This window comes from Thamnophis elegans, chromosome 7 (genome assembly GCF_009769535.1).
Source record: "Thamnophis elegans isolate rThaEle1 chromosome 7, rThaEle1.pri, whole genome shotgun sequence".
In the NCBI taxonomy this organism is placed as follows: Eukaryota; Metazoa; Chordata; class Lepidosauria; order Squamata; family Colubridae; genus Thamnophis; species Thamnophis elegans.
This window is the reverse complement of record NC_045547.1, coordinates 7,269,553-7,291,707: the sequence shown is the minus strand read 5'-3', so window position 1 is coordinate 7,291,707 and position 22,155 is coordinate 7,269,553. Positions and strand designations below refer to the sequence as shown.

General features: G+C 46.1%; 1 protein-coding gene across 1 annotated transcript in view; it reads right to left on the bottom strand.

Moving 5' to 3' along the window:
* The window catches only part of CELF2 (CUGBP Elav-like family member 2), a 329,921-nt gene that overhangs the window by 185,586 nt on the left and 122,180 nt on the right, over nt 1–22,155 (bottom strand). Inside the window, exon 2 of the mRNA XM_032221591.1 lies at nt 11,960–12,156. Within this exon, the coding sequence (XP_032077482.1) occupies nt 11,960–12,156 (197 nt within the window). The remainder of the gene's footprint in view (nt 1–11,959; nt 12,157–22,155) is intronic.

Below are 22,155 nucleotides of genomic sequence, written 5' to 3'. Positions count from 1 at the left end.
TGCTCTTCAAGGGCTGCCCCATGTAGAGCACGTTGCAGTAGTTGTTAACCTAATTTTGAAAAGCTTCTTCTCTGGTAACATTGTATTGCTAACTAAGGCATACAAAACCTTTGCCAGACCAATTCTCGAATACAGCTTGTCTGCCTGGAATCTGCACTGTATATCGGACATTGATACGATTAAGCGGGTCCAGAGGTATTTCACGAGAAGAGTACCCCATTCCTCTACTCACAATAGAATTCCCTATGCCACCAGACTTTTGGGCTTGGACAACTGCGCTGCCTGCGGTATGATCTAAGCACAGTACACAAAATTGCCTGCTACAACCTCTTCCCTGTCAGAGATAGCTTTAACCTCAATAATACACAAGCAAACAATCGATACAAACTCAAGGTAAATGCTCCAAACTCGATTGCAGAAAATACGACTTCAGCAACAGAGTGGTCAACGCCTGGAATGCTCTACCCGACTCCGTTGTTACATCCTATAACCGTGATGGCGGGAGACGTGCACGCAGGCATGTGAGGGTGGGGGGAGCACGTGGGGGTGCAGCACGCCTCCCATCCCATTGTTGGTCCCAGGAGGCTTCAGGGAGGCCTCCTAGGCCCAAAACGGGGTGCAGGGGATCACACACATGTGTGGGAGGTCATGCGCAGGGGGCAGGGAAGAGCACAGGGGGGGTCATGCACACATGCGCAGAGTGTGGGCGCATTGCATCATGCGTGTGGGCCAGTGGTGGGATTCAAATAATTTAACAACCGGTTCTCTGCCCTAATGACCAACTGGGTAGGCGGGGCTCAGTGTTCATGTGACTGAGTGGGCGTGGTCAACTCAACGTCACTCACGCCGATGGGCGCTTCGCCTTAGCTGTTATAATGTAATAAGGGTTTACACTGGAGAGGCAGTTTCTGTAAGCAGGGCAATAAAGATGAGGCTAGAAACAACACCAGAATGTTTCCTTCCTGCCTTCCTTACAGGATTAGCCCTGTAAAGTGGGGGAAAAACGAAATGGGATTTCTTCCAACAACCAGTTCTCCAAACTGCTTAGAAAGTTAACAACCGGTTCTTCCAAATAGGTGAGAACTGGCTGAATCCCACCACTGGTGTGGGCACACATGCGCTGTTACGCACGTACATTTTCAACACACGAGGAGAAAAGGTTTAGCCATCACTGTCCTATAAGCTTCACAGCTTCAACCTTAAACTGTCTACCGTGGACCTCACCCCATTCCTAAGAGGTCCGTAAAGGGGGCGTGCATAAGCGCACCAGCGTGCCCACCATCCCTGTCCTACTGTCCCCATTTATTTGTACCCATTTCCTTTATTCATGTCCCTGTTTATATTTATACCTGCTATCTTGTACGTGTTTGACAAACTAATAAATACAAATAGGAATCTAGTCCGAATATGCAGACTTGAGAGACCGCCTGCTGCCAATTACCTCCCACAGACCCATTAGATCTCACAGGGTTGGCCTCCTCCGGGTGCCATCTACCAGCCAATGCCACCTGGCTATTACCCGGGGGAGGGCCTTCTCTGTGACAGCTCCGGCCCTCTGGAATGAACTCCCCGCAGGGATTCGGACCCTCACCTCTCTCCAGGCCTTCCGAAAAGCCGTCAAAACCTGGCTTTGCCGGCAGGCCTGGGGGTGATGAGTTCCCTTCTCTCTCGACATGTATGGTTGTGCGACTGTTGTTTACTTTTATTATTTGTATTTTGTTTTTTATGTTCCCCTTTTTCCCCCTGGAATTGTTCGCTGCCCTGAGTCCTCCCGGAGAAGGGCGGCATACAAATAATAAAATTCTATTCTATTCTATTCTAAAATGCAAAAATAAAAAGGTCCCACATCTATTTGGATCGAGTCAGGAGACTAAAAAAAAAATGTACCAGTAAATGCATCTACATCAATGGGCGCATTGTGTAGAAATAAGCCGCCAGAAGAATAAAGATGGCAGAAATTTTTCCACACAAGCGTTTCCCACACATTCAGGCAGACTGAATTAAATCTGACATGGAGTGGTGGTGGTGGGGGGAGGCGAAGGGGGTTTCTAATTGAACTCGAGAAATACATAATACTTTGCTATAGAAACATAAGGCCCCAGTGGAGTCACGCAGGGTTAAGGTTGTCCAACTTAAACCAGCCATAATTTTATATCTCATGATCTGCAAACACAAAAGAGAGATTTTATTTTTCTTCTTCTTCAGCTGTCTTTGACATTAAGTGGAGAGGAAAAGGCAAATAACGGAGTAATCGGAAAATAGAATTTGAGCCCAGCTGAGGGAGAGAGGACGTGCGACCTCTTATGGCAAGGATGGCAAGCCTTTTCGGCACCAAATGCCCAAATTAGAATGTGTGTGCATGCATGAGGGCGCACTGGAGTTAAATGTTTATTTCACTTGTATGCCACCCTATTCCCGAGGGACTCAGGGCGGCTAACAAACCAAAGTGTTGGAGTGTTGGAAACCCGAACACCAGCTGGCTGGCATGTACATGCCTGGTTTCTGGGCATTTTTAGCTGTTTTGGGGGGCATTTTTTAGCTGTTTTCAGGCCGTTTTGGGGCAAAAAATGGCCTGAAAACAGACCAAAAACGGCCTGAAAAACAGCCTGGAAAATGCCCCCAAAACAGTCTGTTTTGGGGGTGTTTTGGGGCTGTTTTCTTGCTGTTTTCTGGTCCTCCGGCGCCCGTGACGAGCTGGTGGGCGCGGATGTGCACACCGGAAACCAGCTGGAGATGGCACGCATGGGCTCTGCGTGCCACTTTGGGCACACTTGCCATAGATTTGCCATCATGGTTGTATGGTGTGGCTCAGGGGTGGGTTTCTCGCCCCGTTCCAACCGGGGCGGCGGTGTCCTCCTGCACGCGCGCGGTACACGCATGCGTACTAGCGTCTGTGCGATGCTACAGCTGCTCCTGGAGGATCGCGCAGGCGCTGTATGCGTCCTGCGCATGCGTGGAAGCGCAGAACTCGTCAAAACCGGGTAAGGAGCGCGGGCGGGCGGGTGGGCCATTCGCCGTTCCCGGAAGTTACTTACTTCCAGGTTCGCTGACCAACCGGTTCGCAGGGACCGCCGCGAACCGGTTGAAACCCACCCCTGGTGTGGCTGAAGAGGAAGAAGAAACGTGTGTTTTTTGGACTCGGAAATCTTGGCTGTTACTTAGCTTTTGCTACACAGCTCTGGTATGGAGGGGGCCGACAAAAATGTTCATCGCCAAGAAAAGGCCTTTTATGGGTGATAGTATATTAATCTCCTCAATAAAAGGCCTTTTCTTGGTGAACAGAATACATTATTAATTCTGTTAATTGTTGCCCAGATGTTTTTCAGGATTGGGGCAGGTCACAAAAAGAATGAATGGATGAGGGAGGGAGGGAGGGAGGGAGGGAGGGAGGGAATGAATGTTTCTCCCTGTCTTTTAATTACTTTCATTTTAGGTCTTTGACCCTCAACTCCCTCAGGATGATTCACGCCATCGCTTTTTGAAAGCAAGACAGGATGGGGCAGAATGTTTCCAATGAAAACCCCTTCAAATTTGAAGCAAGCTGTTCTGGAAATGCTTGAAACAATGCTTCCCCACCCATACCCCCAAAATAAAATAAAATAAAGCTTCCAAGGTAGGTAGAAACAGCTCGCTTCTGAGCAATGGTTGGCATTTCGAGATCAAAAACAACATTTTGCATATGCCTTAGGCCATGCTTTGTTTGATCTGGGTGAGGTCTGATGACTTGAAAGCCGGATTTTATACATTGCGCTAAATTGTAACACAAGCTGTATCCCGCGACTGCGGCTTGCAAAACCAGGTTTCATCCAACGGTTTAGTGGAGAATCTGGAATTCTTATTCCGGGCAACAATCTGCATAATTCCACATTTATTCTGCAAAAGATCACTTCAGAGTCCAGGGGTGGGTTGCTGGGGGTTCACAGGGGTTCGGGAGAATCTCTAGCTAAGATTCAGTTCGGAGAACCCCCAAATCCGGCGGTGAAATCTGAAATTTTTTTTCCCCTACCGGTTCTGTGGGCCTGGCTTGGTGGTGGCGGCGGCGGGTCATGTGACTGGGTGGGCGTGGCTATGTAGTCATGTGACTGGGTGGGGTGTCAAAAGATAGAAACTCACTTTAACAATGTCCTGCTGGAGCAGGGGGTTGGACTAGATGACCTCCAGGTGCATTCCAGCCCTGGATTACGATGCCCTTTCAAGGTATCTTCTGAAGCTGCATCTAGTGCCAGGTCTGTGGTCCTTCCTCCCTCTCCTTTCCCCCACCCCTCTCTCTCTTTCTCTCTTCCCTCTTTTTTTCTCCCATCCCTCTTTCTTTCCTTTTTTCCTTTCTTCTTTCTTTCAAAGCACCCCCCGGCCCCAGGGAAGCCTCCTGGGAGCAAAAACAGACCCCAAATGCTAAAAAAAAAGTTTTTAAAAAAGTTCCTACAATGGCACAGTACAGTTCATCATTGGAACTTTTTTTTACTTTGTTAAAGTAAAAAAGTAGTAAGTAAGTAACTAGTACTTTTTTTACTACCGGTTCAGGCAAAGGGTAGCATTTTTTTGCTACTGGTTCGGGAGAACTGGCCCGAACCAGTAGCATTTCACCCCTGCCAAAATCCCACTCCTGGCTCGCCCTGCCCATCCCTCCCCTCCCCTCCCCGGAGTCCCCACGTGGCCTGTTCTGGATGTAGGTAAGTGCAGATTGCGCCAGAGGCTTGGGGAGGGCAAGAAACGGGCCTACTGGAAGTTTGGGGGCCTCTGGAGCCTGGGGAGGCCATTTTTGCCCTCCCGGAGGCTCGAGAAAAGCCTCTGGAGCCCAGGAAGGACAAAAACACCCCCCACGGTGCAGGACGCCACCTGGGCCACGCCCACCATGGCCACTCCCACTCAGCAAACGAGCAGAGAATCCCTTGCTAAAATTTTTGAAGCCCACCCACTTGAGACTGAACAGTTTTTGTCCTGTTATGACTGGTGCCCCCATTGCAACCTTTTGGTGTGTGTGGGGGGGTGCATATACATTAGCAGAGTTGGAAGGGACCTTGGAGGTCTCCTAGTCCAACCCCCTGCCTAGGCAGGAAACCCTATACCGTTTCAGACAAGTGGCTATCCAACATCTTCTTAAAGACTTCCAGTGTTGGGGCATTCACAACTTCTGGAGGCAACTTCTGTTCCACTGATTGATTGTTCTAACTGTCAGGAAATTTCTCCTTAGTTCTAAGTTGCTTCTCTCCTTGATTAGTTTCCACCCATTGCTTCTTGTCCTGCCCTCAGGTGCCTTGGAGAATAGTTTGACTCCCTCTTCTTTGTGGCAACCCCTGAGATATTGGAACACTGCTATCATGTCTCCCCTAGTCCTTCTTTTCATTAAACTAGACATACCCAGTTCCTGCAACCGTTCTTCCTATGTTTTAGCCTCCAGTCCCCTAAACCTCTTCGCTGCTCTTCTCTGCACTCTTTCTAGAGTCTCAACATCTTTTCTACATGGTGGCGACCAAAACTGAATGCCATATTCCAAGTGTGGCCTCACCAAGGCCTTGTAAAGTGGTATTAACACTTCACGTGATCTTGATGCTATCCCTCTGTTTATGCAGCCTAGAACTGTGTTGGCTTTTTTGGCAGCTGCTGCCCACGGCTGGCTCCTATTTAAATGGTTGTCCACTAAGACTCCCAGATCCCTCTCACAGTTACTGTGAGTGTGAGAAGGAAGTGTGAGGATAAGGGGACTCATTCCTTGGTTTCCAGTTGCCTGAGCACTCTGGAAGCCTCCTAAAGGCTCTGCATGGACATTTTGGTGAAGGGGAAGGGCCTTCGAGAGGCAAAAACGCTGTATTCAGTGTATAAGACGCACCCAGATTTTCAGCCTCTTTTTTGAGGGAAAAGAGTGTGTCTTCTATTCCGAAAAATACGGTAGTTTAATGAAAAGAAGAACCAGGGATGGGTTGCTGCCGGCATTAATCCTGGTTTGGTGTGCGTGCGATTTTGTCATGTGATCAAAACTCAGATGCTTGGCAACTGATTCCTACTTACGACCGTTTCAGAGTCTGGTGGCCATGCGACCCACCTTTTGCAATGGGGGCAAAACTCACTCAACAAATATCTCGTTTAGCGACATTTTCCACTCCATTGTGGTTGTAAGCCGAGGACTTCTTATACAGTTTGTCAGGCGGATCTTAAAGGTTTATGGAGAGCCAAGGGAAGGACACGGTTTTTCCTGTTTTTCCATCCTCAACCGATGTTTGCTTTAAATTACTGGGTACCACTGTTTGTTTTATAGTTTAAACATAATTAAAAATTTAATCATGGCTCTATGGTATCTGCCCTAAAGATCGCTAATTGGGTAGATTCATTAAAAGAAACAAGAGTGAAACATGCCAGACAAACAATTTACAGTTCATTTATTGTTCCAAATATAAATCACGCCGTGTTAATTCTTTCAAGGCAGGCCTGATTATACAAATCCCCTTTTTTGGTGGTTAATTTTATTATTGGACAAGACACGGGGACTCTCTCAGAAAACCCTTCCTTTAAAGTCTAAGTTGTCTGGTGGAGCCTGCGGAATCCATGGCTCTTCCCTGCTTTCCAGAAATAATGTATTTATGCACCATCAAATTTAATCTCTGATGTTAAAGACCAACATGTGCCAATTAAAACCATGGATACTGGGCTGTAAGGGAAATGTAGTGCTCCTTCCTTCCTTCACCCAGCTGGCTTTCATGCCAAAGAGACTACACTAGAATTCACCAAAGTCACCCAGCTGGCTGTCAGACCTAAGGCAGGACTAAAACTCACAGTCTCCTGGTTATTGGTCGAAAGTTGCCCAGCTGGCTTTCCTGGCTAAGGCAGGACTAGAACTCTCAGTCTCCTTGTTATTGGTCGAAAGTCACCCAGCTGGCTTTCCTGGCTAAGGCAGGACTAGAACTCTCAGTCTCCTTGTTATTGGTCGAAAGTCACCCAGCTGGTTTTCCTGGCTATGGCAGGACTAGAACTCTCAGTCTCCTGGTGATTGGCCCAAAGTCACCCAGCTGATTTTCCTGGCTAAGGCAGGACTAGAACTCTCAGTCTCCTTGTTATTGGTCTTACGGGAGGGGCCAATCATCTCCAAGCCTTACTCCCAAGTTGACCCTGTTTTCTTAATTGTTCTTGCCTTCTGGCAGCTCTGTGCATGCCTCTGCCTCGCTGATGTCAGGCTCCGGAGGCTCCGGAGGCAGCAAATAACTACCAGATGGCCTTGGCCCCCTCCCTGCCTCTGACACAGAGCCCTCATCAGAGCCTTCCCCAGACTCCAGGACTGGCCCTTGTTCCTCCCCAACCTCCTCACTGCCCGAATCTGTTCTGTGCACCTGTGGAGTACAGCCATGCTGATCACATGACCATTTGAAGAGGCTTCGGACAATGCTGGCTTCCTCGGCATCTCCGTGTCCTAAAGTTGGAGATGACCGGATAAGGAAACCTTTACTTTCTCTTTCTAGCAATGCTACGGTTTCATGAGGAATCACAAGCTATGCAAGGATTCAGTGACAGAACAGAAACTGTCATAAGCAGGGAAAACCGGAGTGATGTCAGACAGCCGTCTCACAATAATGGAAAATAAAGCTTTAAGCTTCTTTATTTTGAAGAATAAGAGCCATCACCCAGGGGGGAAAAAAATGGAAGGGTAAAGAACTTGAATGGCAATAAATTGCACTTAGTTTAAAAAAAATAAAAATTCCAGCTCTTCTATTCTATTTGCGGCTTCTTTACAACCAGACAAACCGATATGACTAATAATTGGGCATCAACGAAGGACAAGGACATTGATGGTGGAGAAAGACTTCAGTAGATCAGCTTCGGTTTGTTTTGCACAGCCTGCTCAGTTACAAAAAATGTGCATGTGGTTTTAATAAGCCCACAATCAATATTGTGCTTTGTCAATTACGAAACACGCTGCAGCTGGGATGCAACCGTCTGAAAATCCCTGCTCGGCTCAAATGCTCACATGTCCAAGTATTTAACTCCAATACTGCTGGGATGTTCTTGGAGAGGAAAATTAGAAATTTGTTCAGGACAATCACCTGCTGCTCCTTGAAAAAAAAAAATTGTTGGTGCTTTGAGATCGTGGCACGACAAAACCGCGGTCCACTAAAGCGCACCCGATTAAAGCGCGTCGCTGACGTCATCAGCAGCGCGACAACAGCGACCGCGGAGAAAAAAGGGCGCTTTAAAAAGCGCTTTGAAAGCAAGCCGATTCAAGTTAAGGTAAGGGCTAGGTTTAGGGTTAGGGTTAGGGTTAGGTTAAGGGTTAGGGTTAGGGTTAGGTTAAGGGTTAGGGTTAGGTTAAGGGTTAGGTTAAGGGTTAGGTTTAGGGTTAGGGTTAGGTTTCGGGGGATTAGGTTTAGGTTTAGGGGTTAATTTTAGCTTTAGCGCTCACAGCATGCTTTTTTCGTCGCGCTGTGATGACGTCAGGTACGCGGTTTCGTCGAGCGCGCTTTAGTCGAACGCGGTTTTGTGGTGGAACCCTTTGAGATCACTCGATCATTTGCACCCGAGGTGGATTCCTACCAGTTCGGACTGGTTCGGCTGAACCAGGAGTAGTTTGGCAGCCCGGGTCGCTGGAACCGGCAATGACCCAGGACTGCCATGCCCCTGAACCAGTTCTCCTATGGTGCCGCCGTCTTGATTTTTGGTTCTGCGCATGCGCAGAGCGTGCAATCTGGCATGCGTGTGGACAAAGTGAGCGTGCATGGCCAAAATTTTTGCACGCCCAAACCGGCAGTAATGCCAGCAACAGCCCACCCCTGATTTGCACACCGAATTGTTATTGGTTGCAAATGTGAAACTAAATCAGGTTTTTCTACCCAAAATAAACCAAGCTCAATATAATAAGTAATAACCCTTGAAATAAAAGTCCTCCTGTATTCTACCCCAGCAACCGTTGGGTAAATCAGGTACTCTATAAAAGCACTTAAATTCTCTTTTAAATTAATTTAAATGCAATGAGTAGCTTCCCCACGCACCTTTTGGCAGTGAAGCTCATGGTTCACTGATAATCTTCATTTCAATTGCAAGTTAACAGAAAGGACCATGAAATACCACCACAAAGGATTCACATCCTATCACACTGACGTATAAAAGTAGAACTTTGCTCCACATTGAAAAAACAACAACAACGGAAGCACAATTTCTGCGTTTGGGAATTGATTCAGAACAATGAGAAAATCCTCAAGAAATTCTACACTCCCAAATTCCGTTGCCAATTCAGGTTGTCCTCGACTTACAAGCATTCGTATGGCGTCTTGTCAAAGTTACAGTTGGGCTGGAAAAAAGGGACTTACAGCCAATTCTCACGCTTAAAACCATTAAAGCATCACCAGGGTTACAGTGTTAGGAGGAATGTTCTTGGTGATTCCTTGATTAGGCTATTCTTCACTGTTAGCTTGTTGTCCTGACTTGGTAGTTCCTTGATTGGAGTATTGTTTTGTAGACAGAAATATATTTTTTCCTCCTGTGCCGTCACTCTGCTGAACACCTAACTCCCACATCACTGTCTTAAGCCTAAAGATATTTAACCCATAGAGTAGGCTGTCTTGATATTATCCTTCTCATCTTCTCATTTTTCTCATCTTTCCTAATAATTTCTACTATTGGTATCAATGATTTATCACTTGTTGTATTTTATGATTAATGATTATAACTAGGATCTATGACCTATCACTTTTCTGTTTGTATGTACATTGAGAGCTTATGTACCGGAGACAAATTCCTTGTATATTCAACCACAATTGGCCAATAAAGAATTCCATTCTATTCTATTCTGTTCTGTATTCCATTCCATTCCACTATCTCTGATAGATAGATAGATAGATAGATAGATAGATAGATAGATAGATAGATAGATAGATAGATAGAAGTTTATTTATATGCCGCCCTTTTCCCTGGGGGGACTCAGGGCGGCTCACAATCCAAGGGGGAGGGGGAGACAAACTTTTTAACATATAAGACAATACATAATTAAAAAACACAACATTCATACCATTCGGGCGGGTTACAGTCTTAGCCCCAGGCCTGACGGGATTCTGAGGGCTGTGCGGAAGGTCTGGAGGGTGGTGAGGGTACGAATCTCCATGGGGAGATCGTTCCATAGGGTCGGAGCTACCACCGAGAAGGCTCTCCTTCGCGTAGTTGCCAGTCGGCATTGACCGGCAGATGGGACTCGGAGGAGGCCTAATCGATGAGATCTAATAGGTCGCGTGGAGGTAATTGGCAGTAGGCGGTCTCTCAAGTACCCAGATCCACTACCATGTAGGGCTTTATGGGTGGCAAGTAGCACCTTGAAGCGCACCCGGAGATCGACAGGTAGCCAGTGCAGCTCGCGGAGGATAGGTGTTATGTGGGTGAAGCGAGGTGCACCCACAATCGCTCGCGCGGCCGCGTTCTGGACTAGCTGAAGTCGCCGAAAACTCTTCAAGGGCAGCCCCATGTAGAGCACATTGCAGTACTCCACCCTAGAGGTCACACCCAGATAAGCTCTGCTTATCTGGGTGTTGATTGTTAGAAGGGACATGTTCTGTTCTTTTTGTTTCCTTTTTAGCTTTTTTTATTGTGTCTTTTGAAAGGTATGTAGATCTGGTTTATCTCTATGTGACTGTTGATGGCAGATTTTGTCTGAGTGGCATCCTTACTGGAATTCTCCATTGTTCACAAACACTGACAGGACAAGATACTTGAAGATAAACTGAGCGCAAACCCCACTCCCTTCAAGCACTGATGATGTTACCTAGTTGGGCAATGAAACACATGTAAGAAAATAACCAAGCAATCCCTACCCCCTTCTAACGATAATGTTACCCAGCTGGTGATGTTTTACCAAATAACACATATTAGGGACTCCTTATCAATTCGGCAGGTGGTTGGATATTGTTGTGGCCCCAGCGGAGCTGGCAGCACATTCGGACAGTGAAGAGGTTGGGGAGGAAGATGGGCCAGTCCTGGAGTCTGGGGAAGGCTCTGAGGAGGGTTCTGCATTGCAGGCAGAGTGGGGGCCAGGGCCATCTGACAGTTATCAGCTGCCTTCAGAGTCAGACATCAGTGAGGCAGATGAATATCTGGAGTCTGTTCCCAGTGTGAGCATGCACAGAGTTGCCAGATGAAGGGAACAGCTAAGGAACAAGGGTTGACTTGGGAGTGAGGCCACAGGTGGACAGTGAATGGCCCCTCCCATAGGGAATAAAAGAGGAGCGAAAGGGGAGTGGAGTTTGCAGGAGGCAGTTAGTTCATTCCTGCATTCTTGCCAAGTATTGCAGCATCTGAAATATATCGGCCTGGCCACTCTCCAAACCTGATAAAGGCCGGTAATTGTGAACTCTCTTGAAAGACTTTGGGAGAGGAATTCACTGTGAATTAAATAAAAGGGGTTTATCGGGAACAGGACTCGGCTTTGTGCAGCTGGGGAAGTGTCAGCCTCTGCCTTGCTGCTGCTTCAGCTGCCAATGAAACGGGGAGGGGGGCATGGTATTTGGGAGGGGAAATCATTATGTGCTGGAGGAATATTCTAGAGGCTGTCCTGACCATCTCATTGCGCATGTGGAGGAAGAGAGTTTCCCACCAAGGTTAACTGTCCAGCATCCCACCCTGATGAGGCTTTTTGAAGATATCTCCCACCTGACAGTTGGGGGGATTATTATTGGACTATGGACTAGGGTGCCAAGGGGAGGGGATTGAACTATACATGATATTCATTGCTTTCGCGCCTAATTAACCAGATTCAGCTTAGCTTTGCTACTATTCATTTGTAATTAGTAAAAGTACACTTAATTCCAACCAAATGTTGAGTGGTTTCTTTCCTGATTATTAAATGAAGCAGCACCTGACAGGAAGCCTAGGTCAGAAAAGATATAGGAACAAGTTTCCAAATCCTGAGAGGCACTGAGAAACCTTACAACCAATCAGAGAAGAAGCCCACCTACTCAATAAAAAAAAAAACAGGATCTCAACATGCCCTTACCTTTACTTTGGGGTGGATTCTGACTCCGATCTCGGAGAACGTTGATCTGGTAAACAGCTCCGTAAGGCTCAAAAAGTTCTTTCAATTCTTTTTCTGACCACGAGCGGGGGATCTGCCCGACAAACATCTTAATGGCATCGGGGTCTGGTTGGTCTGAATGATCCAGAGCGCCATTCATCTTGTTAGCTGTGCCGTTGCTAGAAAACACAAGAGAGAAAGGTGGTGGTTAGAGAAAGGGCAATTGTGGGGAGATGTGATTCCATGTCGATGAACAAAAAGGAAAGGGGAAAAAAAACAAACAGTGGTGGCCTTTCAGATAAAAGTGCTACGATTAACGAAATAATAGCAGCGGCAACCACAAAACAATAATTTATTAAACTTGTAATTCTCAATCAATGGTGCTGAGCAGCTTACAATGGTTTCCATAAACCAATAATGTGTCAGAGTTTGTTGCAGAAATCACATCCAGAAAGCACACACAGATAACTGATTCAGCAGGATTCATTAACTTCTCTTTATATACATAATAACAAATGAAGTAATATATGCAACAGTGGTTCTTCTGACGTGGCAGAGAATTATAGACAAAAACAGGCAGAGGAGAGAACGGCAGAGAACAGTTTCAGTTTCGATTTAGAGTTGCAGACTAGACTAGTTCTCTTGCACAGACTCAGAGCTACATCGGTAAGCCACGCCCAGGCTCCATGACGTCTGGCATGGCTCTCAGTCACCAAATAGTTCCCATTGGCTGAGCCAGTTGCCATGCCCATACATTGGCTGACCTGGTTACCATGCCCTATACCAGCCAGTCCCCAACGGCTGACCTGTTGCTATGTCCTATTCCAGTTCATGAATATTCTGACATAATGAACATTTGTTGTCATCTACTCCCCCATGATCTTCTCCTTCTGGAGTCCTTAAAAAGGATATCTGGGTCATGAAGCTACAGAGGAGGCAGGTCCTGGAAGATCCTTCCCACCTCCCTAATGGCACAATAAACCAAGCTTAAAGCCTCTCACAAAATGGGTGTCCAACCTTCTCCAGAAATGGGTTGAAATGGAGAGTATTAGAAGAAACAAAACAACACAACAACTTATGAGATGAAAGGGGGGAGAGAGTTAAAAGCAGGCAAAAGGAGCATCCATCTCCAGTTAAAGGTAGGGACAATGCTCTCATTTTGATAATGATTCCAGAATGAAAAATGGCCACAGTACTGAGTTAATAGCTTTCAAATATGCGATATAACGAGCAACAGAAGACCAACAGGGGCTTACAGAAAGCAAGAAAGTGTAGCTATGGCACTTGTGGGAGGTAATGCATTCCTAAGAGTGGCTAATCCCAATTTAATGTCAATCCTGAAGCTGGCCTGGCTGAAGCCATCTTGAAGCTTCAGTGTTGCCACTTTTGAGCTCAGGTAGGGGTGGGATTCAGCCAGTTCAGACTGGTTTGGGCGAATCAGTAGTTCCGGCAATCAGTTGGCCCTGCCCACCCGCTCCTGCTCTATTCCATCCTATATTTCCTTTGTTTGAAGCCCAGCTGATTGGCACAACAGAGTGGATTGCTGCGTCTCAGCTGCTTTACTCACTGGGGCTGCAGGAAAAGGTGAGATTTAGTGCATGCGCAAAGTGAACTCATAGCCTCCTGGTTTATTGGCCCAAAATCACCCAGCTGGCTTCCACGTCTAAGGTGGGACTAGAACTCACAGCCTCCTGGTGATTGGCCCAAAGTCACCCAGCTGGCTTCCACGTCTAAGGTGGGACTAGAACTCACAGCCTCCTGGTGATTGGCCCAAAGTCTCCCAGCTGTCTTTCATGCCTAAGGCGGGACTAGAACTCACAGCCTCCTGGTGATTGGCCCAAAGTCTCCCAGCTGTCTTTCATGCCTAAGGCGGGACTAGAACTCACAGTCCCCTGGTTTCCAGGCCAGCACCTTAACCACTACACCAAACTGACCCTTAGGTATGCAACCTTCTGAATAACACGCCATTGTATGCAATTGTGGGGTCTAAGTGCAGTGGGGGTCCACACCGGAAGCGGGTTGCTTCCGGTTCAACTCGAGCAAACCAGTAGTAGCAGCAGCGGGAGATTCCACACACCTGCCCGGACACTTCTGCACATGTGCAAAAGCGTCGCAGGTGCACCAGGGGTGGGTTCCAGCTGCTGCCACTGCTGGTTCACTCAGGGATGTGGCGTGTGTGTGTGTGTGTGTGTGTGTGTGTGTGCACTTTGCACATGCGCGCTCTTGATGCATGCTACATGTGCATGAATTGAAAAATTGCTTCTGTGCATGCGCAGAAGCAAAAATCAAGATGGCGGCATCTATGGCGCCACTGATAGAACCAGTTTGGGGGCGTGGCAGGCGAGGTTACTACCTACTCGTCCAAACTGGTCCGAACCAGAGAAACCCACCTCTGGTGGGAATGCTCTTGCGCAAGCAAACCAATAGTAAAAAAAATTGGCAACCCACCTCTTGTTCATATAAGGTGATAAGCTGAAATGGTTTCCGTAGAGTGGGTTAGCAGTTGTGCGAACTCCGTGTTTGGTTCAGCCATGGCATAGCTTAGTATGTTGCATGAATCAGACTACCGTGGTGCGATTAATAAACACCAGTTTACAAACTTCTTTCTGAAAATAATACCCTTCATTGCAGAGGCCATTGATTGCGATTTCAGTTCATATTCTTAAGGTTGACAACGTGCCTTCCACTCAGTGGTGGGTTTCAAAATTTTTTAGAACGTCTTCTGTAGCTGTGGCCTGCTTTGTGGGAGTGGCTTGCTGGCCATGTGACCGGGTGGGAGTGGCTTGCCAGCCATGTGACCGGGTGGGAGTGGCTTGCCAGCCATGTGACCGGGTGGGAGTGGCTTGCCAGCCATGTGACCGGGTGGGAGTGGCTTGCCAGCCATGTGACCGGGTGGGCATGGCCAATTTGTAAAATGTGGTGAAACTCACTTAACAACGCTCTTGCTTAGCAACCAAAATGTTGGCTCAGAAACTCTGGCATTGGAAGCGCGCAAGTCTTAAAGCTGTCAAATTACAAGACCCTTGCACCCCTAACCCTTTAGAAAAAAAAACCAGGGGTGTTCAAACTTGACAGCTTTAAGACTTGTGGACTTCAACTCCCAGAATTCCTCCTCTTGCTCTTCATCTTGATGATGTGCAGATGGGCGGGGGGAGGGAGCTGGAACCGGTTCTAAACGGCACTGTAGATTTGTGGAACCTCTTCTATAGAAGAGATTAGAACTGGCAGGAACTCACCCCCGTTTCCACTCGATTTCTGTTTAAATGCCCTAATTTTATAGCACACACTGTCAATTTCACCTCATTTCTTTTGCACAACTCCTTGTCAATGAAATTAGATTACGGCTGTCCAATTCTCTGTTTTTAAGGTTACTAATGTTACCTCTCTTGAAGTCTCCTTCCCATTTCTTCTCTATTAGAACCTCTGATTTTTTTAAAAAACACATCTGTAAAAAGCAAATTACTGCCATTTCAAGAGATAGCTTGCATCATCACCCTTTCCATCACTTTAAAAAAAAATACTTTTAGTTCTTTTAAAAGGGGAAGAAAAAAAACAACAACCCAGAAAACATCTGGCATGGAGAATACAGATGATCATTTGTTTATATCTTTCTTTCTCTGTCTAACTGCCTTTCCCAAACATCACCAGATGGAGCCTTTCAAAATCAAATTAATTTCAGATTAATTCACTCTGGACTAATGCCAGTTTCTTGAGTTAGAGCTTTCAGGCACTATTTAAATTGATTTACAGTGATGAACTTAAAAGAACTAAAGTCCTCAGAGATTTTATTATTATTATTATTTTGGTGTGGGGAAGGTATAAAATCGCGCAAAAAAGGAATCTGCAATTATTAACTTGTTTTTTAACTAAATTCTCACAATTATGTCACCTATTCATCTTTGGCAGATGTATCCTGTTCTCAAAAATAGAGAAATCCCACCCCATCCTATAATTTTATAAATTTGATTTTTCCCCTCTGTGCCGTCACTCTGCTAAATACCCAATTCCATCAGCACTGTCTTATGCCTAAGGATATTTACCCATGTAAGTATGTATTGCTGTTATCCTTCTCATCTCCCCATCTTTCCTACTGGTTTGTCTACACCTTATGATTAAGATTTATGTGCCAGCATTTCTTCATTCAATAATCAGGAAAGAAATCCACTGGACTCCATTTGTTGAAATCAAGTGTACTTTTATTAATTATAAATGAACAGTTGCAAAGCTAAACCAAGTCTGGTTAATTAGGCGTGAAAGCGAATATTATATTGTATAATTCATTCCCCTCCCCTTGGCATCCCGTGCACAGTCCAATCATAATTCTCCCAAATGTCAGGTGTGAGATAACTTCGAAAGGCATCACCAGGATGGAATGCTGGACCGTTGGCCTTATAGCAATAGCAATAGCAGTAGACTTATATACCGCTTCATAGGCCTTTCAGGCCTCTCTAAGCGGTTTACAGAGAGTCAGCATATTGCCCCCAACAATCTGGGTCCTCATTTTACCCACCTCGGAAGGATGGAAGGCTGAGTCAACCCTGAGCCGGTGAGATTTGAACCGCTGACCTGCTGATCTAGCAGTAGCCTGCAGTGCTGCATTTAACCACTGCGCCACCTTGGCTCTTCACTTGGCGGGAAACACTCCTCCTCCACATGCGCAGTAAGGTGGTCAGTTCAGAGTTCAGTCTAGAAACTTCCTCCAGCACAACAATGAGTCCACTCCCAAATACCATGCCCCCCCTCCCCGTTTCAATGGCAGCCGAAGCAGTAGCAAAGCGGAGGCTGACGTTATGATTTATGATCTATGACATCCCTTTGTTGTTTGTGTGCATATGGAGAGCTTCAATGACTGTAAGTCAGTTTTCAGCTCTGTTGTAACTCTAAACGGTCGCTAAGCAAAGAGTTGTAAGGCAAGGACTACCTGTATTCCCTTCTACTTATCTTTCCCTTGTAGGAAGTTAGCACCCACCCACCCCTCCTAGAAAAAGGAAATATTCTGGGGAATATTAAAAAGGCAGAATATTATATTTCCTTGGATGAGAAAAAGAGGAACATGTTTTAAAGACAGAGCAACCCCCTACCCCTATGCCCCCTTCAGCTCCGGGGTGATGGGATTAAGAGATGGCCCTCAGGACATGATAGGATTAGCGGTTCCACCACAAAACCGCGTTCGACTAAAGCGCGCTCGACGAAACTGCGTAGCTGACATCATCACAGGGCGACAACAGCGCGGAGACAGAAGCACGCTGTAAACGCTAAACCTAAAATTAACCCCTAAACCTAAACCTAACCCCCCTAAACCTAATCCTAAACCTAACCCTAAACCTAACCCTTAACCTAACCCTAACCCTTAACCTAACCCTAAACCTAATCCTAAACTTAACCCTTACCTTAACTTGAATCGGCTTGCTTTCAAAGCGCTATTTAAAGCGCCCTTCTTTCTCCGCGCTCGCTGTTGTTGCCCTGTTGATGACGTCAGCGACGCAGTTTAATCGGGCGTGCTTTAGTCGAGCGCGGTTTTGTTGTGCCACGAGGATTAGCCCTCTACCCATCTCACCACATGGCACCTGGGAAGATTACATCACCCAGCAAGGCTCAACCAAGCCTGGGACTTAGGACAGCCTACAAACTTAGCTATCACCCCCGCCTCCTGGGAGCCTGACAACCAATCAGAATTCAAGTTCAAATTCAAAAGCCCAGAAAAACCATATTTCCAAGCAGCCATCATTGTTACCGGTGTCTTTCTCCCCACTTGGAACTGAACCTAGATGGGTATTTCTTCCAAAACCTCCTAGGAACCAATTTTACATGGTTGGTTTTTTTTTTAAAGGTTAAAATGCATGCTGTCCCGAGCTCTTAGGATTAAAAGCAGGATGTATACCTATTGCAAACAGTGAAAAATAATAGGAAAGAACACGTTTATTATTGCCTGAAAATTGTAGGCTGACATGAATGATTAAAAAAGCATATTATCTTTCCAAGATAGTAATTATTTCTTTCCTATCAATCTGGCCTCCTTAGCATTTAATGTGCTCCTCCGGTCCAAGGACATGATATTTTCTAAAATATCATGTATTCTCCCATTGTGTCTCTTACTAACTGACTACACAAACAAGTTTAGCCCAGCGAATGTATTTGCTCTCCAAGACACATTTATTATCTGTCTATTTCCAAGTGCCATTTAGTGTTTTCTGCTGAGACTTAACAGCTCTGGAAAATTACAAGATAAATGTCAAAATGTGATCCAGGCCTTAATGAAGCTGTGTGGGCAAAGCAGCAATAACCTTTCTTTCAAATTCCTATTAGAATAAACTTACTTGACCAAGGAAAGAATTCTTGGGAGGGATAATTATAGCATTTGTGGGTGGAATCGATAAAACATAGGCTAGCAATCTATGCAAATAGAGGACTGAAGGCTACTGTGGATGCTAAATTCTTCCTCTCATTGCAAGAATAAAAAATGAATACAGGCAGTAGTGGTATTCAGCTGGTTCAGACTGGTTTGAAAGAACCGGTACTGGCAAACTGCGGGTGCACCAGCCCACTCACTCTGGCGCTATCCTGTTCACGTTTTCTAAGCCACGCGGCTGCATACGAGCCATGTATCCAAGCAAAGCGCATACGAGGAAGTCTGCGCACATGTGCGGAAGGCGTGTGCGTGAGCAAAGCGAGCACACTCACATTTTCGGTGCGCGACGAACCGGGGGTAAAATTACGTGAAACTCACCTCTGAATACAGGGAATCTTCAACTTACGACCACAAAATTGAGCCCAAAATTGATATTGCTAATGAGACAGTTGTTAAGTGTTGTTGATGTTGATGTTGATTTTATTTATATGCCGCCCTTTTCCCCCCGAAGGGGACTCAGGGCGGCTCACAACTCAACCAGGGAAGGGGGATACAAACAAGAATTTAAACGACATAAAAAACAATGCATAATTAAAACACAACAGTTATACCAATTCGAGGCAGGGATAACAGTTCTTTAGCCCCAGGCCTGTCGGAACAGCCAGGTTTTAAGGGCTTTGCGGAAGGCCTGGAGGGTGGTGAGGGTTCGAATCTCCACGGGGAGTTCGTTCCAGAGGGTCGGAGTAGCCACAGAGAAGGCTCTCCTCCGAGTAGTCGCCAGTCAACATTGGCCGGTGGATGGATTTTGCCCCATTTTAAGATGATTTTTGCCACCGTTGTTAAGTGAATCTGCACTTATTAATTTAGCAAGATGGTTGTTAAGTGAATCTGGCTTCCCCGTTGACTTCGCTTCTCAGAAGGTCGCAAAAGGGATCACGTGACCCCGGGACACTGCGACTGTCATAAATATGAATCAGTTGCCAAGCGCCTGAATTTTAATCACATGACTATGGGGAAGCTGCAACGGACATAAGTGACTGTTTCTTTAGCAGTGAAGAAAGTCCACTGCAGTTTTTTTTTTAAAAAATGTTTTCGAATGAGCAAAGTTTGGGGAATTGGAGGTGTGTTTTGGGAAGTCGTCTTATAAACAAAACTCTGCTAAGATGAAGTTGCATTTAAATACTGCTTAGATAACAGCGGGCACCGAGGGGAAGTCAAATAATTTCCAGCCTTTTAATCTGGGGGGGGGGGGGAAGCTTTTCAAGAGAGTCAGATAAATTATTTAGAAAACGAATGACTCACAGAAAAGTAAGTGCTAAAATTCATAGAGCATCAATGGATGATTTTCAGCTAGAGTGGAAGTGAACGCATGAGGGATAAACTGGATTTTTCAGTGAATCTGCACTTTATTGGGGTTGGCATATGTTGGGAATATACACGGTTAGGGTTATAACCAGTGGTAGGATTCTGCCGGTTTAACAACTGGTTTAGTAATCAGGCCCACCTGATCATCGGTGCGAACCGGTCCATCCGAACCGATCCAAACCGGCTGAATCCCAGCCCTGGTTACAACCATTCATTTAGTGTTCGAAGTTAGAAGTAACCGTTCAAAGTTACAACAGCCCTGAAAAAAGTGATCCATGACCACTTTCCATGCCTAAGCCTAACCGTTATAGCATTCCCATGGCCATGTGATCAAAAATTTGATTGCTTGGCAACTGGCGTGTATTTATGCCAGTGGTGGGTTTCAAAAATTGTTCGAACCTACTCTGTGGGTGTGGCCTCCTTTGTGGGAGTGGCTTGCTGCCCATATGACTGGATAGGAGTGGCTTGCCACCCATGTGACTGGATATGAAGATGCCGACGACTCTTGTCAGAACCACCTTAAATTACCTCAGACACAGCACTGGCATGCATATGAATATGATGTAAACTTGTTTTTTAAAAGGCATCTTTGGTTTGCGTTAAAACAACTTCAACACACGCAATGTTCTGATTGGACCACAAACGCAGTCGTCATCCTTACCTTTCACAGAGGCACTGAGTTTTATAAATAGGAGCATGATAGTGTAGAATAATCATATACAAGGACCAGTGGTGGGTTTCAAAAAAATTTGGAACCCTCTTCTGTAGGTGTGGCCTGCTTTCTGGGTCCACTGGTGGAACCTCTTCTAACCGGTTCGGTAGATTTGATGAACCGGTTCTACCGAATAGGTGCAAACTGGTAGGAACCCACCTCTGATTTATGCACTGTCCCAGGGTCATTTGTAACCTTCCCAGAAGCCTTTCCAATTAGTAAAGTCAATGGAGGGAATCAGATTTGCCTAACGACCAGATGATTCACAGTACCTGCAGTGATTCGTTTAACGACAGTGGCGAGAAAGGTCATAAAGTGAGGTGCAACTTATTTAACAACTGCCTTTGCTTAGCAAGGAAAAAACTGGGGCTCAATTGTGGTTGAAAGTTGAAGATTACCGGCATGCAATATTTTTTCCCCCAATGCTTACAGATATTTTAATTATACACATACATATTTGTTGTGGCCCAGCAGGTGCCGTTGGAGCTGCCACTAGACTCCGACAGCGAGGGGCCCTCTGAGTCGGCTCTGGAGGATGTGGAGGACCCTGGACAGGGTTCCGACTCTAAGCAGGGCGCAGAGAGGCTGGTTGGCCACCAGGAGGCATCTGAGCCTTGGACCAGTGGGGAGGAGACAAGGGAGAGTGAGCCGGAGGCCAGTAGTGAGTTGCTCCTGGATGCACACCATCGAAGAGCTACCAGGTGTCAGGAACAATTATGCAATTACAGGAGGTGATTGTACTCAGCTGGTGGCAAGACTAGACTATAAAAAGTTACTGGTGCACACATCCCTCTTTGCAGAAGTCAACACAGGATTGAATGTCGGAGGACATTACTGTGGGCTTGGCAGGCTGGATTGCTGCCAAGCCTTATCTGTGTTTATTGCTGCCTGAGTTTGTCTGAGTTGCTGCCAAGGTCCTTATCTATTTGTTATGCTTGGCTTTCAGCCACCGAGGTCTTGGTGTCTTGCTATTAAAGTACATTCTAGTTAAGCTTGTGTCGGCATTTGTTACTGGACGGAGGAAGGGGTCAGAACACATATTTATGGAGTCCTTGGTGCTCCCTGAACTTGTTTTCTTGCAGTTTCATCTCCTCAATCAAAAACCAACACCGAGATAATAGCAATAGCAGCTCTCTTTTACAAATATCTGCCTGTTGCCCCCACAAATCTGGGTCCTCATTTAACCGACCTCGGAAGGATGGAAGGCTGAGTCAACCTTGAGCCAGTCAGGGTCGAACACCAAGCTGTGGGTAGAGTCAGACTGCAATACGGCATTCTAACCACTGCACCACCAGGGCTCAGCAAAGCAGAGATAATCAGAGCACATAAGTAAACATCAACACCAAGGTTAATACTGGACCAAGAATCAGGCAGTAAACAATACCCCAATCAAGGATTTATCAACTCAGAGAAACAATCAAACAATTAAAAAAAAACACTCAAGAAATTACCAAGAAGAAAACAATACTCCCACCAAAACTAACAGGATAAGCCACTTGTTTATAAACGAAGAGCAAGCCCCATCCCATCTAGCACCGATGATGTTACCTCAGGGGTGAAATTCAGCAGGTTCTGACAGGTTCTGGAGAACCGGTAGCGGATATTTTGAGTAGTTCGGAAACCGACAAATACCACCTCTGGCTGGCCCGAGAGTGGGGAGGGAATGGGGATTTTGCAGCATCCGTCCCCTGCCACGCCCGCCAAGCCACACCCACAGAACCGGTAGTAAAAAAAATTGAATTTCACCACTGC